This window comes from Fundulus heteroclitus, chromosome 2 (genome assembly GCF_011125445.2).
Source record: "Fundulus heteroclitus isolate FHET01 chromosome 2, MU-UCD_Fhet_4.1, whole genome shotgun sequence".
NCBI lineage: Eukaryota > Metazoa > Chordata > Actinopteri > Cyprinodontiformes > Fundulidae > Fundulus > Fundulus heteroclitus.
The window spans coordinates 31,896,047-31,917,151 of record NC_046362.1 but is presented as its reverse complement, the minus strand read 5'-3'; the positions used below and the strand labels follow the sequence as shown (position 1 = coordinate 31,917,151).

The 21,105-nt window shown below is 39.2% G+C and overlaps 1 protein-coding gene across 1 annotated transcript in view; it reads right to left on the bottom strand.

Moving 5' to 3' along the window:
* Positions 1-21,105, bottom strand: part of spire2 (spire-type actin nucleation factor 2) — a 48,661-nt gene that overhangs the window by 24,252 nt on the left and 3,304 nt on the right. Inside the window, exons 2-5 of the mRNA XM_012867623.3 lie at positions 5,179-5,222; positions 2,337-2,717; positions 970-1,050; positions 693-857 (exon numbers count right to left, since the gene is read on the bottom strand). Of these exons, the coding sequence (XP_012723077.2) occupies positions 693-857; positions 970-1,050; positions 2,337-2,717; positions 5,179-5,222 (671 nt within the window). The remainder of the gene's footprint in view (positions 1-692; positions 858-969; positions 1,051-2,336; positions 2,718-5,178; positions 5,223-21,105) is intronic.

The following is a 21,105-nucleotide window of genomic DNA, read 5'->3' as shown; positions in this document are numbered from 1 at the left end:
TGGTTTGAAACCCAAACTCAACGAAATGCACAACAGTAGCTGCTGTAAAACTACAGATGTTCAACATCAACAGATTAAGTAGCAGAACTTATTTAATTTGTGACAGAAAAATATGGCTGTTGGCATAAACCTTCAGACATACAAATGTTTCACTCTGTGTTTTAACTTGAACTGTAAATGTTATTTTTTTGGGAAAAATCCCACCTTAAATATGAGTCCATCTGTCCTGTGGGGAAAAATATGCTTTTTTAAGAAATAGCAGCCACAATAATTGGTACTTCTAAACATTCCCTTTAAATTAAAAGTCATTAAAGCATTTTATCAGAGTTTCCAAAGACTTTTAATTAGTAATAATAAGTGATGACTAGATGAGGTTAGGATTTAGCCTTTTGGTAACAAACCTCCTGGTGGAGCTGAAGTGAAACAAAGGATGAAGATGCAGAATAGCATCTGTCTGATTTCAGTTCAGGTTACCTAACATCACTTTGTTTTACGTCTCCACATTTCCTTCATTTTGTTTTGAACTGACATCAAAATCTTTTTCAATCTTTGCATGAGAATTTTGCTTTTTTTCCCCCACGTGTTGCTCATTTTATCTTCAGACAACTCTCCTCTTCTTGGTTCAGCACAAAGCTGAACTCTCTCCAGGGATTGCAGAACTAATTGAGGAGCACGGAGCCAGAAAGCCTCACCATGACTTTGCGGAGCTGGAATTTGCGAGTCCGAATGTCCTGCATCAGCATTTCGAACGGCGTCAGGCTGAATTCGGTGGCCAGCGGGTTGAACGGCTGCTCCTGGACCTTCTTCAGCTTCACCCCCTGCCTCAGGTCCTTCATCAGCTGCACCCACAGACGAGCCTGGAGAGGGAAACAGCAAAAAAAAAAAACATCTGCAGCCGTCAGCGCGACGGCTCTGCCTGCACCCGGTCAGACACACAGCGCTGTTGTCCTCTCCGTCGCCTCCTCTCACCCAGTCTTTGTGCTTCAGCCCGTCCAGCTCGGCTGTGGATCTGTCCTCCAGCGCTTCTTCAGGGGAAATCTTCTTCAGCATCTGAACAACAAAAAAAAAAAAAAAAACTCACAACATTCAATCGTTTGCGTCTGTAAACCTTTTCAAAGCATCTTATTAACCGTCTACAAATCTGGTGAAGATTCTCAGTCATCCAGGTCATGGTCATACCAAAAAAAAGTAAAAAACAAAACAACTGGACTTGTTTTCCGTAGTAGAAGACGTTTCGCTTCCTCTCCAGGAAGATTTCTCAATTCAAAAATCTGGAGAAAAGTCTGGCGTTACTCCACATTACTCCAGACTTTTTGAATTGAGAAAGCTTCCTGGAGAGGAAGCGAAACGTCTTCTACTACGGAAAACAAGTCCAGTTGTTTTGTTTTTTACTTTTTTTGGAACGTCTACAATTCATTTCAGAGTCTTCATCTGAAAATCAGAAACTTTGTCCGCTTTTGATAAACTAAACCTACCGTCAGATATTCACCTGGATCTCAAAAGAACGTTGGGTCTGTCTTTTCATACTTCTAAAACTTTTGCCTCGTTTTGTCGTTTTACAACGTTTTACAAGTTTCGTCTTGAGGTAAATGAAATGAATGCTCGATTGGGTTGAGATGTGGTGATTGACTCGGCCATTGCAGAATATTCCACTTATTCGCTTTAAAAAACTCTTGGGTTGCTTTTGCAGTATGTTGTACTGAAACAGTAATTTCCCTCTGGGATCATTAAAGTATTTCTGATTCTGATTGGTTTTGGATCGTTATCCATCTGTTCTGTGAAGCGCCGTCCAATCAGATTTCTGCATTTGGCTGAATCTGAGCAGAAAATATATTCCTATACACTTCAGAAATCATCCGGCTGCTTCTGTCTTTTGTCACATCATCAATAAACACAAGTGACCCGGTGCTTTTGGAAGCCATGCAGGCCCGTGCCACCATGCTTTACAGAAGATGTGCTTTTGATCATGAGCCGATCTGATTCTTCTCCAAACTTTCTTCTTCCCATCATTCTGGTTCAGGTTAATCTTAATCTCATCTGTCCAAAGACTGAGGAGTACAATGAATGCTGTTCCAGAACTGCACTGGCTTCTTGCGATGTTTTTTTTGGCAAAGTCAATTCTGGCCTTTCCATTTTTGAGGCTGATTAATGGTTTGCACCTTGTGGTGAATTCTTTGTATTTACTCTCATAAAGTCCTCTTTTTATGGTAGACTCTCTTTAGTTTTGTCTCTTTGTACCCCTTCTAATTCCCCAAACAATTTTTTTCCTGTCACATTTAAAATTTGTTCAGGAAATAAGTGTAAAACCTCTGAGGGACGCTGACACGGTGACGTACCTCCTTTGCATCTCTGATCTTGACGAGGAAGGTCTGCAGCTCCAGGGTCTCCACAAACAGAGCCCGGCAGACGGCCTGGTAGTGGTCCGGAGCCAGACTCGGGTCGGCCAGACGAGACGCACAGAGCACCACGACCCGGCGGAACGTACAAACCGGCCTTATGGCCCCCTCTTCCTCCTCCTCCTCCTCCTCTTCCTCCTGTCCACTGTAACCCTCGTCTGTTGAAGCGATCCTGGCAGAGCGGACGTCCTCCTCGGCCTGGTCCCCGGCGGCCATTCGCTCGATGAGGCGCTCCAGCTGCGGGCTGAGCTCCCTCTCCTCGTTGTCGTCCAGGCCCCAGTCCAGGGCTCTGTAGATGGCCACGCCGAGCGACTGAACCACCTGAAGGCAAGCAGAAGTAAAATTACCCGAGAAAACGTCACGTTTCATGTTGCCATCATCACACATGTTTCGATGTTAATGTCAAAATGCTTCTAAATTATATATATGTACATAAGAGCTACCGGTTAAATGTGTAAAAATAAAATAAAATATGTATGAGACTGTAAAATGAAAACATTCTAAAATGGACCTTTTTATAAGGTCAAAACCTGAAGAACCCACAAAAGAAATCAGGTGTTTCAGTTTTATTTGCCAAATGAAGTAAGAATATTGGGATCATACCAAAATCTTTACATATTTTCCAACTTCAGGCTGTGTAGACCTGAATGCCGGCAGAGTTTAGAAATAGCAGGCCTATTTATGTAATCAGGGAGGGTGTGACCTCACCCTTTATCCAGGTGGGCATAATTATTTAGCTGCTTTTCTAAAAAAAATCAAGCATAACGGCCCAAAAGAGAGAGAGTCCTTGTCATTCTTTTCATTCAAAAAGAATGCAAAAAAATGGCTTGTAGAGAGCCAAATTTGTGGACACTAAGGTTTTCTGTGTGTATTGAATTATTTTACATGAATTGTATTTCTTAACCATAATGTTTTTTATGTAATTGGCATTGTAATTTTATCTTGTGATTTTATACTTGTGATTATTTTTAAGGTTGCCTTTTTTACACCTGGCTGGGGACTACCGATGAAAATTAGCACTTTTTAGCTAACTCGGGTACATTTACATTGTTTTAATGTTGATTAATGTACACTGTCCCCTTTTAAATAAAAAATAAAAGAAAAAAGAAAGAAAAAAAGATGTTCAACTGACTCTAAAAAGTCAAAACCTGTGAAGTCTTTTAAAGCGCTGCAGCAGCAAGGTGGCAAGAAACCCTCCTGGGAAAGAAGACGATGTAAATTATTCCAAAAAAAAGTAACTGGAAACAAATAACTGGACTTTGTAAAAGTCCAGTTGATGTAAATTATCTTCCGAACTTTAAGCATGAGGAAGAGCAAGAGAGATGAAACGTCAAGACTGGATCAAGAGAAACGACAAAAAATCTGAAGAAGCTTTTAAAAAAAGTTGTTCTGACTTATGAGGTGAGAGTGACTCCCGATGGGTCCGATGCACGGGGTCCTGTCGGGTCAGTGAGGGTGGAGGCGTGGTAGTAGCGTGGTCTGGTGTCATCATGGATGAACTGTTTGGACCTTTTAAACTTCCAAAGTCTGCATCTTTCAAGAAGAGGCTGGTTTCTCTGCAGGGCGACGCTCCATCGCCGCATTAAAGTACTCCACTGCATGGCCAGTCTGACCTTAAAGACGGAGGAATAACGAAACAACCTCTTCCCTGACCTGAACCCTGATGACAACATGTGGGCGGCTCACACACAGGGAACCCGCAGAACGACCTCCCTGAACGGCGTCTGGGAAGCTGAGGTTTCTGACCGCTAACGAAACCGAACGCCGGCATGAACGGAGCCTCATTAAGGCTTATTGAACACAAGCGGCCATAATGGTCGCTAATTCTATTTATTTCTTTTTATTTAATATCAGAAATGTTTATTTGTAAAATTGTTTTTCTTTTTACTTTTGTCACTTTAAAACATGAAAACAAACAAAACAGATAATTGTGTGCATTATTAATGATAAAGATAGCATATATAGACATTCCCCTAATAAAGGCAGAACCAAACTTTTACTTTTCTTAAATGTCTAAGTTTGAAGTTTATAACTGTTTTTCAGTAATAAAATGATATTATCTTTCAGTAAACCAACAAATTTACATCTAAAAGTTAATTTATTAGTAAAAAGGCTCGTCCAACCAACTAAATTTCCAACATCACGTGAAATGTGAACAGTTACTTATTCATCAGATTTGTTGCGGTGGTGGAGTTAAAATACTAAAATTAACAAATTGTGAGATGATGTTTAAGCCACCAGGGATTATTTTAAAGCAGTAAAATTTTAAAAGGATCAGTTACAAGTTTTGATTGATTTGTTACATTTATTCGGCCAAAAATAAAATTCAACATTGTCCAAAACACTTGAGTCCTCTTTCTGGATTTTAATCAACTAAAGTGGTCTTCAGCAGTAGTTCTCATGGCTTTGTGGAGACTTTTTTTGTTGTTGTTGTTGTTGCTGTTTATAGACACATTTGGACAGAAAATGAGTGAAAAACAGTTAAAGTCCAAAGCAAAATGCAACATTCCCTCCAAGCAGCCTGGAGAAATACTGATGAAGCCTTTTTAAAAGGACAAGAGAAGGTTTGGCTTATTAAAAGTAAAGTATATATAAAGCAACTGGTTTATCTGCCAATAAGTCTGATGCTGAAATTGCAGCAGTAATTGTGTTTATTTCCGTTTATCTGAAAATAAAAGCCTGATTGGCATCAAACGGATTTTTAAAGCTGAGCCAGAAATATTTATTATGGTCCTGAAGTTTATAGAAATCTGAAGGTGCTGTTATCTTCTGTGTTTCTTACCTGACGCTCAGCGATGGGTGGAAGAGGAGCGTCCTCATCGTCCTCTGGAAAAAAAGAGATTTATGAAAACCAGTTAAGGTCAGAGACAAATGGGCTGAAGGCTATTATCATCTGCAAGGTTTCCAGTTGGGTGACATTTAATTAAATGACAGGGCTAAAAACAGCTAAGCTAGATGATAAATAACATGATGCAGTCAGGAAATAACTTAAGGAACTCCTTTAAATGTGAAAAAGGTAATTAGAGATGATGTAGTCCATTTTAAACTTGTTTAACTGGTTCTCTCAGACTTTTTTATGCAATTTTCCCACATTTTATGTTTAATTTTCTATCTAAAAAAAACAACAGTTTAACACATTGCAATGATCCAACCTTTTATATTTAAATTACTTGTAGGATAATTTTACCACATTTTACAAAAATACATTGGCAAATTATTTAGATTATTTGCAAATAATATTTTTATTCCCGCAGTTAAAAACTGATTTACATCGCATATTAAAATAATTTTAAATTCTCCTTCTAACGTATAAAGCCCTTAATAATCAAGCTCCATCATATATCAGAGCTCTGATTACCCCGTATGTTCCTAACAGAGCACTTTGCTCTCAGACTGCAGGTCTGCTGGTGGTTCCTAGAGTCTCTAAAAGTAGAATGGGAGGTAAGATCCTTTAGCTATCAGGCTCCTCTCCTGTGGAACCAACTCCCAGTTTTGGTCCGTGAGGCAGACACCCCGTCTACTTTTAAGACTAATCTTAAAACTTTCCTTTTTGACAAAGCTTATAGTTAGAGTGGCTCATGTTACCCTGAGCTACCTCTATAGTTATGCTGCTATAGGCTTAGACTGCTGGAGGACATCAGGGTCTATTTCTCTCACTCTGCTGAGTTCTCCTACTACTCTCCAATTTTGCATTTTTTTGTTGTTATTTCATTTTACTTTGTGTTCCCTGTATTTTCTCTTCATATTAGATACATCTGGCCTGGCATTCTGTTTAGTTGTGAAACCATCCTAGGGGGCAGATGGGCTTAACTACTGCTGTCAACAACTTAAAGTTCTCCTCTAGATGGTACACCTGGTTTTAACCCTGTCTCTTACCTAGACATTTCCACAGAATAAAGGAACCTCAGCAAAAGCTACAAAGCAAACAACATCAAATTGTGTGTGTATAGGTTAAAAAAAAATAGGATGGTTACAGCGAAGGTAAAACGGGAAATTCTGGGGTCATTTATGCTCCCATTTAAATTCATAGTAGAGACCAAAAATCATGAAAAAACATTTTTAATATCAATACATGTTTTGCTTTTACAATGAAATATTAAGCACCTGATCTATGATCAATGTTCTCACTTTTTAGTGGTCAGAATAAATAATATAATAGCAACAATTAATGGCAGGTATTTCACTTGTAACATTCCTATTAATTTAATCAAACTCACATTTGTTGTTATACTAGAGATTTTAATACATGGGTACCAGCGGGCCTAAAAATAAAATAAAAAACAAAAATAGTATTTTAATTTCTTCGTTTCTAACCAGCTCAACAATAAACTAATTGCAAAATATCTAAATTAAACAAAGTAGTCAGATTTTTGTAAAAAAAAAAAAAAAAAAAAAAAAAAAAAAAAAAAAAAAAAAAAAAAGGGCTGTGTAAATCATTACAGATCCAAGAATTAAAAACTGTTTAGCATGTTTAGTAAAAAAAAAAAAAAAAGTATCCAGTTTGGAAAATTCTTCCCAGGATCAACGTGCACAGCAGACAATGAGTGGATGATAGAAAATAGCTTTAAATTACTAGTTGTCAAAGCGATACAAAACATCCGCGAGACGCACAGCTGCTTGAAACAACAAAAACTAATCCTCACCATCGGGGCATGGGTAAGCAAAAAGCAACAAAAACAGGAGCAAGACAAAGGGAAACGATGAGAAGGAGACAGAATAATAACAGACGGCGGACGAACTGCAGGGGAGCGACAATCAGAAACGGCGCCCAGGTGTGAAACACAGACAGCAGGTTAAATGGCAAACAACACAGAGCAGATTACACAGAGAATGCAACCCGGAGATGAGGCGGGAGCTTTACGGGACTAACAGACCATCACATCTATTCAAAATCACAGCAAAGGAACATCAAACCCAAAATAACTGCATCTGAACAGACCGTGATGGTTACACAACAGATAGATTAAATGTCTGCAGAACAGCAGTAATGTCCTAACCTCTGGCTCTTAGTGTTGTCTAAATCTAACCAGACATGCACTGATGTGAGATTCCCATTGGGTAATAAGGTTTAGGTAAAAATACAACTGCTTGATGTAAAATATATCTTCTCAATGCTCGATTTATTATACAGCTAGAGACCAGCTGATAAATTAGCCAGGCTATCTATACTCAGGTGTCTCGCCAGCTTGCTGACTGTGGTTTTAACACAGCAATACCTCAATCAGCGCGGTAGGTGGCGCTCTAGTCGTTTACTATTAGTATTTTCCTCATCTATAACATTTACAAACACATGACTTTATATTTCTTGTTATCAACATAAAAGTGTGAGAGTAAGGAAAGCCATTTTAGACATTAATCAAGCCTTTTCCAGTTCCAGATGGTATTAAATAAATGCATCTGAAAACAGATATGGTTGTATAAAGTGAGAAAACACATTTAACAACTCAAGATGAACATCATAGCAGTATTGTGCAAATGGTTTAAAGAAAAGGGTAAACTCAGTTTTTTGTGTTCTAATCTTTTTTTTCTTTTAGGTTGAAGATTGCAACTTTTAACTGTAAACTTGGAAATAATGGCAGCACTTGAAGTACCCAATATGTTTAGACCACATTTCCCAATAACTTTAAAGGCTCCAGTTGTGTGACTCCATTCAGTTCATATGAAAGTCCAGAACTTTTCATCTGAACTGGAGTTTTTGTCCTGCAGACCGGTTAGCGTGCCTGTATCAAAGAGCCAAACGAGCCTTTTCTCTTGTCTCAGACGTCAGTCACGACACCTGGGTAGGGCCGAAACTCCTCGATCGGCAGCTCTTACAGCAGATAAACGGGAGAGAGTGGATGCACAGTGATATGGAGATGATCAGGGAGGAAAGACACAAGTCATTTCAGTAGCAAACATGAGGAATGCACTAAAAAAAATTAAATTTAAGGAAGACGTTTCTTATTAAAGATGTTTGAGTGCTAAATTGCAGAAATATTAGAACTGCTGCTGACAAAATTATTACATTTTTATGTTTAATGCTTAGCCAGATGTATTAACTTTCATTACAAATCAAGTTTAATTTGCTTTTCCAAGATAATCCTGAGTTAAACCGCATAAACCAGATTTCTTTAACAGACTAACAGAATTTGCTGCAGCCTACTTAAAGACAACCAATCATTAGTGAAAGGAGTGATTCTCAGGTCTGTTTGTGCAAGCAGCAACTTTTGCTGTCTGCAAAGAACGGTTTGCAGCAGGGCGTGAGCACATCGACCAGCAGGGCCTCGGTCCGTTTCCTGTGTAAAAAGAGACGCTGCTTCCATCAGCAACAAAAGGAGAGTCCATTACAAAGCCCTCCGCGCAGGAGGGAGACGATCACACGAAGCCCTGTAAACCTGTCGGGCAGGTTGGATATAATGCAGGGCCCGGGTCACGCAGTGAAACCGATGATACCGCCGTCCGTTTCCCACAGTTTCAGCCCAATGAACACAAAAGAGTGAAAGAATCTGCAGTGAAAACCCCCCAGCAGCCCTGCAGCTCAGCTGCTGGAAAAACCCAAAACCCAGTCAGCCATACGCTCTGGAAAATGTCTGTCCGTTGCTGTATTATCATTTTCACTTTAATGTACAGTACCATGCAAAGGTATTCAAAACCCTTGAATTTTCTCACATTATGTTAAGGAGAAGTGGGTTTTATTTGCCTTATCTACCAATAAAAACAAGTCGTACATCAAGTCAGTGAAGTTATTTCAAGGTAACCACGGACAATCTGTGTTTGAATACCAGATTAATATATTAGCAACTTAAAATCCTTACTGCAGTGGATGTTTTCATGCTACTATCTATGGCACGAATTTACAGTGAAATCCTGTATTAGGAGTGCAAATTTTACTTTACACCACCTATAAAAACGCTTTGTGCAAAATCAAAAATCGTGTTAACTGATCGTAGTAGATGAGGATCCAACTTAAGCTAAAAACATGAAACACAGCAGAACTAGAGTCAAGCGTTACCTTTTAATTTAACCACCAAGCATACAAAGTAATTATGAAAAAAAAAAAAAAAAAAAAACAAAACCTACCCCCCTGTATCTTCGTACAGACGAATATGCAATAGTATCCAGTCATGAGGTCGACCGCATGGCTTTATCCATATTTTATATATTTTTCTAGACTCCATTTAGGTTTTTGGAGAGGAATAAACTGTATTCTATCCTCTTAACGTTCAGGATGACAAATGTCTGAATTGCACTTTCCCCACTGACGGTGTTTAAGCATTTTTGCCGATGTTTTTTAATGAAATCCCTCTGAACGCGATGCATTTGTAATGTAACATCCCGGAAATGTTGTTGGAGCTAAAAGGCCTGCAGCTCTTGCAGGTATGAAGCATTTCGCTTTGGGACAAATTGCGATCGCTGACTGGTCAGCTACTGAAAAGCCCCCAGGAATGATTGGCAGGTAGCATCGCATCAATTACAGCTGGGAGTTTTTGCCATATCATTTTTAAAGGTTCTTTTTAGAGTTTATTTACTTAAAATGGGACAATGCATATTCACTGACATGCTCACAACAAGGGTCAACATGTAAATATGTCACATTTAGCCACACAGGCTAATTTTCATCTGTAGTCCCATAACAGGTTGATGTAGAAGCATGGAAAAGACGATGCATAAACACAACATACATACGAGAGAGAGATAGATATAGTGTGTACAGTACACAGAACACATAATTAGTAAAATGTTAGTAAAGGAGATTAATATGAATTATGTGCGCATGTTTGATTATCCAGGAGCAACTTTTTTTTACTGATTTAGAGAAGGTTTTCAGTGAGTCCTGTGGGAACAGGGTTCCAGGTGTGTGACACTATCACAGAGAAGGCCAGCTGCCCAAAACTGCTTTTTCTAAAGGGAACGTCACAGTCTCGTCTGCTGTGGGATCGAGTGCCAGCACTGTTTTTTTTAGGTGGAAATGTTCTTGCAGAGGAGATGGAGCCAGTCCATGGAGAGTTTTATGCAACAATATAATCCAACCAGCTTTGAACATCTAGAAGCTGAAATCGTTGCCCGTTCCTTTTAAAATAGATCAAGCTCAGACAGATTGGATAAAGAGCTTCAGTGAACAAGTTTCATGTCTTTCTACAGATTCCTCATCAAATTTAGGCCTGGACTTTGACTGGGCCATTCAAACATGTAAATAAGCTTTGATCTAAACTTCGGGAGGCTCCAATTCGAACATTTGGGCTGATATCAATACCCAATATCAATATATATTGCTTTTATTGGCAATAACTAATATTTACCGATAAAATATATTTATTTTCCTGACCTTTGGACCCCATGAAAAAACAATCACGCCACAGATTTTGCTTTAAAACACCATGTGATTGTGCACTGCATCACCATCACTGCCTAAAGAATACCACACCCCTTACAGAGACGCACACAAACAGCAACAGCAGGCAAATAAACATTGGTTGTTAATATCGACCTGATTTAACGTTCATAAGTTAAAAAATGTGTTAATACAGATATAATACATATATATCATGCATCTCCCACCTGAACAATCAGCTCGCTGAGTGTTTAGTGTTATTGTCCAGTAGAAAGGTGCAATCCTCCTATTTAAGTCCCTTCCACTTGTGTTTCGCTGTGGGGACGTTGTGTTCAGAGATATGTTTAGCACTAGTTTACCACTAAAGATAATATTCTGCATCTAAACCAAACAATACTTTAAATTTTGTGGTTAAAATTCAACAAAATGGGAAAAACTGCCAGGGCTGTGAATGCTTATGCAACTCATTGTACGTTTAGTTTTTTCCCCCACAGTTAATAAATTCTTTTTATTGCTGCGATTGGCTCTGATCTTTTTCTCCACACTCATATTCCAGCAAGAGTCACAGCTTTGAAGTCGGCCTATTTAATGCAAATCACCGAAACCAGATTGCACACGTAATGTTTTCAACAGCTTAAAAGGCAGTGATTGTTAATTGGGATCCTCCAGGCCATCTCCAACCCACAGCCTGGATCCGTCCGCCCCACAAAAATGTAAATAAATTATGCACAATGCCATAGTCCAGCTACGAGTTACTAACAGAGGTATTCATGACGATCAGGCATAACAGAGAGATGGCGAAACGCTGGGTAGAAAGATACAACTGAACACCTGAAGCAATAAAAACCCAAAGAGACACATTCACGTTCTGCAATCAACCTCAAAGCAGACGCCAGCATGGCAAATGCTTTAAAATAAGCACAATAACTGAAATTAATGACCAAAAACCTGTAGTGCAGTGAGGAAATGCTTTCTCCCAGGCATGTTTCTTCTGGCTTTGCTTTTTCGTCACACTTAAATGTTTCAGATCAAACTGATCTGGATGGATAAGCAGTGGCATATGTGGATGGACGGCCTTTACAGAGATCTAGCCCAACATACTTAAAAAAAAAATCTGTAATGTTTTACACACTATGTACATAAAAATGAAAAAAAACAACCTTTTCACAATAATTGTAAATTTATAAAAGACCCAAAAACATGCACTAAATAGCCATTTTGCTCCCAAAAGAGGAGACTGAACGATTGTAACAGATGGGAATTATGATTAAATTATGACACTGGTGTATGTTCAAAACACAGAGCGATCGGCAAAGTTATACGAGACAATTTCTCACAGATAAGTCCGGCTGCACCTGCCAGAGCTCTTTCTCATTAGTCACACACAGTTTATTCTGGCTAATGATGGATCGTATTTCTTCCTCACAAGGCTGACACTTCGCCATTCCCCTCGTTAACACACAGTAACTCAAAAGCTCCCCCAGCATGGACTTTGCCTCCTGTCGCCATGGAAATTCGGAGAAAAAAAAGACAGAAGAAAAAGCAAACTGGGCTCAGAAAAACAAGCTTTATAATGAATAATCAGAGGAGGCAAACAGCAGAGAAAAAATAAGATACTGTCAAAGCAGCCATTGCTCGAGTTCATTCCACATCCATGGATCTACCCGATCTAAAATCAGTCTCCAATATCAGCACTCATCCTGCAAATTAAAGCGGAAGTAATTATTTTAATTTAAATACATACATAAACATCTTTAAAATTATCCCTTTACACAATTCAAACTGCAACTGTCCCTCTTTGATTTAGCTTAGAAGGGCCAATGAGCAACAGCTTGAAATTTCTCTGGATCCACATTTAAACATTCGGAAGAAATGGTGAAGCGGAAAAAGGTGCAGGAGAGCTTGTGGAAGGCACATTTTCCCAGTTTACAGAATAACTGGTGCTGGTGCAGTCTGTTAAGATCGAGAGTAGATCAGGATGTCATCCACGTAGATGGACACCCACCCTAGCATGTCATGAAGCATCAAACCTTGTTGAAGGTCCTCCATGGCATGGCATGGAAGGGTTTAATGGCATTGTGATGGGGCGATGCAGGGGTAAGGCAGAGGTCTGCCTCTTACTGATTACAGGATGAGAGGAGAGGATACGGCAGAGACAGGAAATAGTAACTCTTCCACGTGGTCTCCTGTAGACATTTGTAGAGGCTGAGCTTGGAGCTGGCTGGGGTAAGGTTAAGGAGGATGGCCATCTACAGAGGTGACAGCTGAGAAGCTAGTTTCTGGTCTATAGAGTTTTCAGCTGCCTCAGTATCTACTAGGTCAGCCTCAACCCACCCCAGGGGATCCTGAGGGCGCCGTTGTTTGCTTGACCCACAGAAGGCACAGAGGCCTCACGCCAATGTCATTCTTGCTCTTCTTTGGATAACCTCTCCCTAGCTGCATTGGTTTCTAGGTTTAAAAGCTGCTGAAATTAGCAGAGGCTTTTTTTTATATATAAGGGACGAGACAGAGGAGCTGTAGATTTTTGGAGCTGGAAAGGTTTAAAAGGACAGTGTGTAACTAATTTGGCAAAAATTGATTTCATGAATACATATTCTTCCAAAGTCTAATAACAATTCCATCAAAGATAAAAGCGTTCTCATGGCTTAGAATTATTAGTTTATAAAGTCATAGGTGCCGGTGCACCCAATGAAAGTCACCATGTTACATCTGTATTTTTGTTTACAGTAGCCGAAAGAGGACAAACTGGTTAGCCTTATGCGTTTTACCTATCCGTCTTCCATATGAAGACGTAGTGTCGGTGGAGGAGGAGTTTCAAACAAGCCAAGACAACCGTAGATCATTCTATTTGCCATTTTCTGTTGAATTGGAGGACCATCCATACTCTTCACCCACCGAGAAGGAATGGAAAGTAACCAATAAAATAAAAAGAAGCAATAACTGGGAGAAAAACGAGAGTCTATATCTGCTTAGCTATTATTACCAGGTGGAGTGGTGATCAGTTCATGAGGGAGCAGGGACTCAAAAGGGATGCAGAGGTTGCGGGCTCTCTGCTGGACAGCAGGTAAGTTAAATAAGTATAACTTTGAAGTTTATTTTTCTGTTATGTTAGAAACAGGGCAGTGTGGAGCAGCAACTACTCTGTCCTCCTGGCAGAGACGGCTGCTTTGTTCGTCTTCATCTCCCTCTCACTTCATTAGATGACCTACATGTGACCAAAAGCCATTTCACGCAATGACCGTAGCTATTAGCAGTAGTTTGGTACCAGATTCATGGAGGATATATTTGTTGATATTATCACTTTTATGACACTACAAGGCTTCTGTAGCAGTTCTTACGCGCTTAACGGCGAGGTCGTTTGTAATTAATGTAGCGCACCACTAGATAGGCATAAATCTGCTACGATGAGCAGGATGGGGTTGTGACATAATGCCCCCCCCCCCCCAATCAACCTTTAGAGCAAGATCAATGGTCCCATACAGTATTTTAAGACCCCCACAACCAGTCATCTTGATGTAATCGGCTAACCCCTCCACACAAACTGAGCAGACAGCAATGTCTCCCGAGTAACATTTAGCTGCTAAAGTGCCAAACTCAGAAACCAAATGATGAATGGGCTGATTTCCCTGATGTAAATCCAGTAATTTTGACTCCACTTCCCCTTTGCTGCTACGAGGAAGAAATGTGTTCTTCAACTCCTCCACAGATTTGATACAATCAGGTAGGTGACGTAGCAACATAGTGAGCTGTTGCTCTCTACTGGGCATAGCCAGATAAAATAGATGTTCGCTGTGTAACCTTAGTGCAGGAAGTGAAGTACTTCGAAGGCTGATATTCAAATATCATATCCAGAGTGGCAAGCAATCCATTGGGCCAAGAGCCGACTCCACTCCACCTATCTGGGAATACAATCTGAGGTTCCTCGCTCCCTCTGGACTGACATTTTTGCGCTGTCTCTATTTGAACCCACGGGATTATGAAACACCTATTCCAGCTAGCTCTAAGGAAATCAGCTGCCAGACTCGAATTAACGTTCCCGGTGACATACGATACTATACGATGTACTTCACACATCCCAGAATTGTGAAATTGTTGGGCAGCAGCAGCATAACATACAGACAACAGACAATGACAAATTCAACATAAGACCTAAAAACATGAAAATAGAAAGTACAATCTAATAATGTCATTATGTATTTACATCCTATAGCTACATACACTAGTTGTAATAAATAAAATCAAAAGTTATGTGCAAATTGCAATTCACAAGTGAAAATCCTTCCATCCATTTTCTATATCTGTTTTTCCATGCAGATTCAGACCAGTGCCATTAGTAATTCAAGTGAGTAATTGTACAGAGTAATGGCATGTGGCAGTAAATATTTCCTTTATCCGTCTGGTCAAAAGACGGATTATATGAGAAAAAGTTAGACTTTCAGCTGCTTCCGTTCACTGCTGCCGTTATACACAACATCTGCACACATCGGTAAACAAAGAAAAGCATTGCAATAAATACTGTTGTTGGAATATTATATTATATCAGAGTAACAATGCTGGTCAGAACTACAGCAAAAATTTCATCTAAGTAGTTCCAGAAAATTGTTTTTATATGCTGCTGGAATTAGACTTTTTTAAATAGAAATGTGTAAACTGGTAATTTAGCCACTTTTGCAAATTACAGAGAAACCATGACTGTCAGGAGGCTTTTAGGTCTCTGGGTAGAGTGCTAGTCTGTTGGATCTCTAAGCAGCTACATGCCAGACAATGTTTCCCCTGACTTCCTCCTCCTCTTTGGACAAAAAACAAAACTATAAGTTTATTTAATGAACTAACATTCTAGCTGAAGACTTTGCTATCATTGCTTTCTTCTTGGGTAATCCATCATAGCTTCTGAACTTTTACTCTTTTCAACATATTTCTCAACTTCTGACATCTGAATGATTAAATGATCCTGGGAACACCTGCAGAACATGTCGACCATGATTTCTTAAATGAAGACTCTACGTCAGAATGCAAAGGATCTCCGGGCATATATTATGACCACTAACAAATCTCAGATAATGTAAAATTTTATAAGGCTTTTACTATAGGATGACTTACTAGCAATCCACCATTATACTCATAAAATGACTTCAGTCTTTATTCATAACCACCTATGTACCCACATGCATGTCCGGTTTAAAGGAGATGCGTGTGGGTACATAGGTGAACGGTGTTGAATTTTCTCTTTGAACTGCATTATTGAACCCTTTTTTCAGGGAATCCATAAACCTAAAATGGAGTAATCACTAAAATGTACACCATTTATGAAAACTTTCCATATGAATGCAAACTATCATTGTGTACTGTCATCTGTTTCAGTTTCATGGTGGTTATGGTGGTGCAAACAGCTTCTATCTTGCAGAAGCCATTTATATAAATGGACTTTGACTTCCCAAGGACCTCACGTGTAATCAGAGAATCAAGATTAGCCTCAATCTCTGGAGTTCATAAGGAAATGCCTATGACTCAGCGTAAAGATTAAAGTTGTTTAAAGTGCAATTATTTCCCAACCTCTGATTGGAGTTCATAGATCAAAATATAGCTCAGAGGAAGCAGGAAGATCATTGCTAACCTCCAAGCCTGGAAGTGGTTAACTTCCAGGCTAAAGTGGTTAATTTAAGCCTATAAAAAAAATAAAAATAAATAAACCCCTCTCCATTTACTAATTAACTAATTTGTTTATTTACCTCTTGATTTAGGTTGTAATTTATTTTTGCTACTCACTTTGTTTTATATTCACAGTTATTATTATTATATTATTATTGGTCTTAATTTAATTAAGGAAGCTTTTCTTCTCTTCTTTTAGTAGTTATATGACTTTTCCTGACTATCAAATAATTTTTAACCACATCAATCATCATTTACCATATCATAGTTAATGGACTACTTTTGACTCTAACTTTATAATATTTGCACACATCTTTTGTTTATTACTGGCATGTTTGCCTCAGGAGGGTTGTTAAAGGTAAATAGATGAGTCAAACCAAATAGATCATAATGAAAGCATTGTAAATGAGTAAACATGACTGAATTATTTTACAACATCTAAAAGAGCAACTGCAACATGTTCAGGAAGGCAAACGTTAAAACCACACAAAAGATTATTCTGACATTCAGCAACTAAGCTCCTATTCTGCTGCTGATGTGGTCGTATGTGCATATATGAGCTGTAAACGTGATGACAGCATTTTTCTTCAAAGCCTCCAGGTGCTTTTTATAACCATCATCAAAGAAAAACATGTGTTAATGTCCCTTTTCAAAGTCAGTGACCTCATGAAGAGATTTTGACTTTTCCGACTCTTTAGAGCACATAATGAGAGGTTTCAGATTACATTCTTTCATAATGTATGGGACAGAAAGCACGACAGTGTTTCCAAATCCTGCTTTCTCCTTACTCAGCAGCTTTAACCCTGATCAGTGGATGCCGTTACAAGAAACCGGAGGACCCGGAGACAACCCACACATTCACTGTGAGAAAGTGTGCATAGTCCATGCAGAAAGACCCCAGGCCGGATTCAATCCTGGGCGTTCTTGCTGTAAAGAAACAGTGGTGCCAGCTGCACAACTTTGCTGTCCAGCCTATAAACAGCAACCTGGTCACTGTTCCTTGGTCAGTTTTTGATAAAGGAAGATTGAGCCTTTATTATCAGGAGTTCTTCATTTTTCCAATTTAGTAATCCCGTACTTCACGTTTCCATAGTTTGCAGGGCTTTTGTCATTTTTTTGGTTTGTGAAGGAACCAAATGCAGACATTAACTGAGGTATAATGAAAATAAAATGAGAACTTACAGCAGGGGTGTCAAACTACAGTGTTCGAGGGCCGATGTCCCGCAACTTTTAATGTGGCCCTGGTCCGACACAGCTGAACCAAATAGCTGAATTAGCTCCTCAGCATGCAGTCAAGTTCTCCAGGGTCCTGCTAATGACCCGATTATGTGTTGGAACACATAGAGTTGCAGGACACTGGCCCTTTAGGATTGGAGTTTGAGACCGTGATTTACAGGATAAGGAGGACCAGGCATGGAAATTGACAGTCAAACAGAAAATGAAGAAGCATCATGGAGAAAACCAGCAGTGAACAATGAGAACCAATGTATATACTGAGGGACAAGTGGAGAGTGACATCGAGTGCGTGAGTTAATGAAAGAGAGGATGTGAAGCAGCTGATGCCCATGGAAAGCATGGAAACTGAGGGAGACTAATTAACATAAGTGTTGCTGAACTAAGGTTACATTCACTCTGCATGTCTTGATGCTCAATTCCGATTTTGTGCAGAAATCCGTTTTTTTTTTGGTGGTGGCTGTATCATGCAAAGTGATCCGCAAACGCAGATAAAAAGAAAGAGACGTCACACGGCGGCACACCCTTATGGCGGTAAAGAAATGTTCAATAAAGTTTCATTAAAAAAAAAAAAAAAATCAGATCTAGCATCTCTCCCTATTATTAGAAATCTGTTGAACAATGGGAACCGAGAATATTAAGAGACATCATAGCAAGACGGAGATAAGAAGAAAGCAGCACAGCTATTGCTGAGAGACAGGAGAGACGGATAAAATGCGACATGACGGTTCAAACGGCGGACACTTTGAAAATAATCCGATACGTATCCAAATTAGTACCACATACGGAAGTGGTACAAATAAAGATTGTTTTGGGGGAGGGGGGGGTGAAAAGATCGGAATTGTGTCGTTCACACTGCTGTGAAACAGACGGATATGATTTGCATTTGGGGAAAAATATCGGATTTCGGTTGCATTTCGCTGCAGCGTGGACGTAGCCTTAGATACACAGAGACTTCTATATAAGGAAAAAAGATAAAGACTAAAATTACAGATATAAATCCAAATGCAGAACAAACAGAACACAAGAATAAATGGAGAAACACACAAGGATTGAACTAATATAGCAACTCCTAAAACATGAACAAGAAAATTATGAAAACAGACAAAAGAAACCTAAAATCACAAACAACTAAGGATCGTGACCTTTTGAGCCAACTGGTTCCCTTTAACTATAACTTCAATATAAATTTATGCCACACTTTTTAGATGGAACATTAAAAATAACAAACCGAGAGAAACTGAGTCGCTGCATAGTCTACTCTGAAAAATATATACAGAAATTTATGGAATTTGATTTAAGTATTTTCCAGATCTGGGGAAGTCTGGAAAAACAAATATGGAAAACTATTTTTACGTTATTTTCAGATCGATGCTTTAATTTCTGACATGAGCTGAAACACTTATTTCTAGTTCAGCATTTTCCCTGCAGTAATCACTGGGAGTAAATTTTCCTAACTGCTCTTTTTACTCTAAAACGTTTCTGCTGAAGCAGTTCGACATACTTGAACTTCGTATTGGCGTTTGTTGCTTCTTGGCACATTCACCTTACAAATAACGGTGCCCAAGTACCAGCTTTGGTGCCACATCTTAAGAAACTTGGAATTAAATGATCTTAAAGTCATTTCTTCAGATTACACCATTTATTTTGGAGATATGTTGATATTTTTATAAACCAGAGCCCAAAACCGCATGAAAACCTCTAAGGGTTGCAGCGTTGCATTTTAACACCAGCATCATCATTTCACACATGTCTGGCAGTCGATAAAATCTTTACAAGCTGCCACTAAAATATAGTGTTTGCCCCCCCACCACCACCACCACATTGAGATTTTCTTCAGCAAAACTGCAGAGACAGATCTCTGCAGCCGGGCTCCAGATGGCATGCGGCTCATGAGCGCTCCTCATGCAGTTGCACCGTAACAACTCAGCCTTTTATGGGCTCATTGCGGCACGGCGGCTCATGTTACGACGGCTGCTTCGGCTCAGATTTGTGCTTCGTCTGATGGGAGAGTCGGAGCAACAGCTGATGTCAGCAGCATCTGAAAACTGCACACCGGCTCTCGTGTTTACCATCAGATCCAGCGAGTCCGCTTTCATCCCCGAGGAGACTGATGACGGCAGAAGAGGAGGAGAGACCGACCTTCTCTGATGCTGTTAGGGATAATTTTATTATGGTTCCATGCCCCAAACAAGAGGACAGGTAAAATGTGGTGAAAGGGGAAGTAGACATGTTTCCTTGAAGATATCCATCACAGGGTGACACGTTGGGTAACGGCTGATACAAACAGCTCCAGTCAAAGTCTAGATCCCCTTTACCCTGGAGCCGTGCTGTTTTACAGCCAGATAACGACATTGACGATAGACTGTATGTGGAAGATTTATGAGAAACAGAAAACCATGACGGTTGACACGCCAGCCACAAGCCCTGTGACCATCATGCCTGTGGACATTTAGAAATTCAACTTTGCATCTTTTTTTTTTTTTTTGTAACTAGGATGCACAGAAGGCAGATTAACTTCACTGAAGGCCATGAAATTACCCCAGAAAAAAAACACTTCAGCCAATAGAAAATGTTTGCAAACAGAAGCTCGTTTCCTGAGGCATATATGAGGGGACCTAAAAAAAAAAAGTCATTTATGATGCTATTTTATTTTAAAATGGCATCGCTGACACCACTAATATGTTTTCTGGTAAGAAAAACAGGATGAGCACAAACTAATATCTCCTTTCCTTTCCTCTAGAGCAGGCGTGTCCAAAGAGCGGCCTGGGGCATTTGAAGAAAGATCTGGCCAACCAACACTTTATTATTTATAATTATTACAGACAAGTTAAACTCTTACAGTTAAATGTTGGGTACAACACAAAAAACATTTGTCTTTTAATAACCACACATTCTCTTTAAATTTCAAATAGGACTACATCTGGCCAGCGACTTTAACTCAAATGCAGACTTTGTTGCACTAAAGTCTGATTGGAATGTATTTATTAAAAGTGGCTAAATACAGATTGTCAAATCTGTTTATTTAAAAATTATATTTTGTAAAGCAGCTCAAAAAATGTCACTTCATTTTTATTTTTTTATTTTTTTGCTCTCGAGTGCTTTTCACTTCATAATTTTGGCCCACGAGCCAAAAAGTTTGGGCACCCCTGCTCTAGAGGCATCACAACACAATGTCCGATGAAGAGTTTCATACTTTGGCTGATTATATAAATGCATATCAGCAGAGGTGGGTAGTAACTAGTTACATGTACTCAGTTACATTTACTTGAGTAACTTTTTGAACAAAATTTACTTCTAGGAGTAGTTTCGCTGCACTGTACTTCTTACTTTTACTCGAGTAAATATTATATTATATATAAAAAGTATCGCTACTCTATCCACTGCGAGTAACTTCACTGAATAAAGAAAAAACTTGTTTCAAACCAAAAATGCACCAGAGAGACTCATCTACAGTTTATATTAAGGTGAGACATCTTGTTTGTACACAAACTTTGTTGTTTTAATGGTATTTTC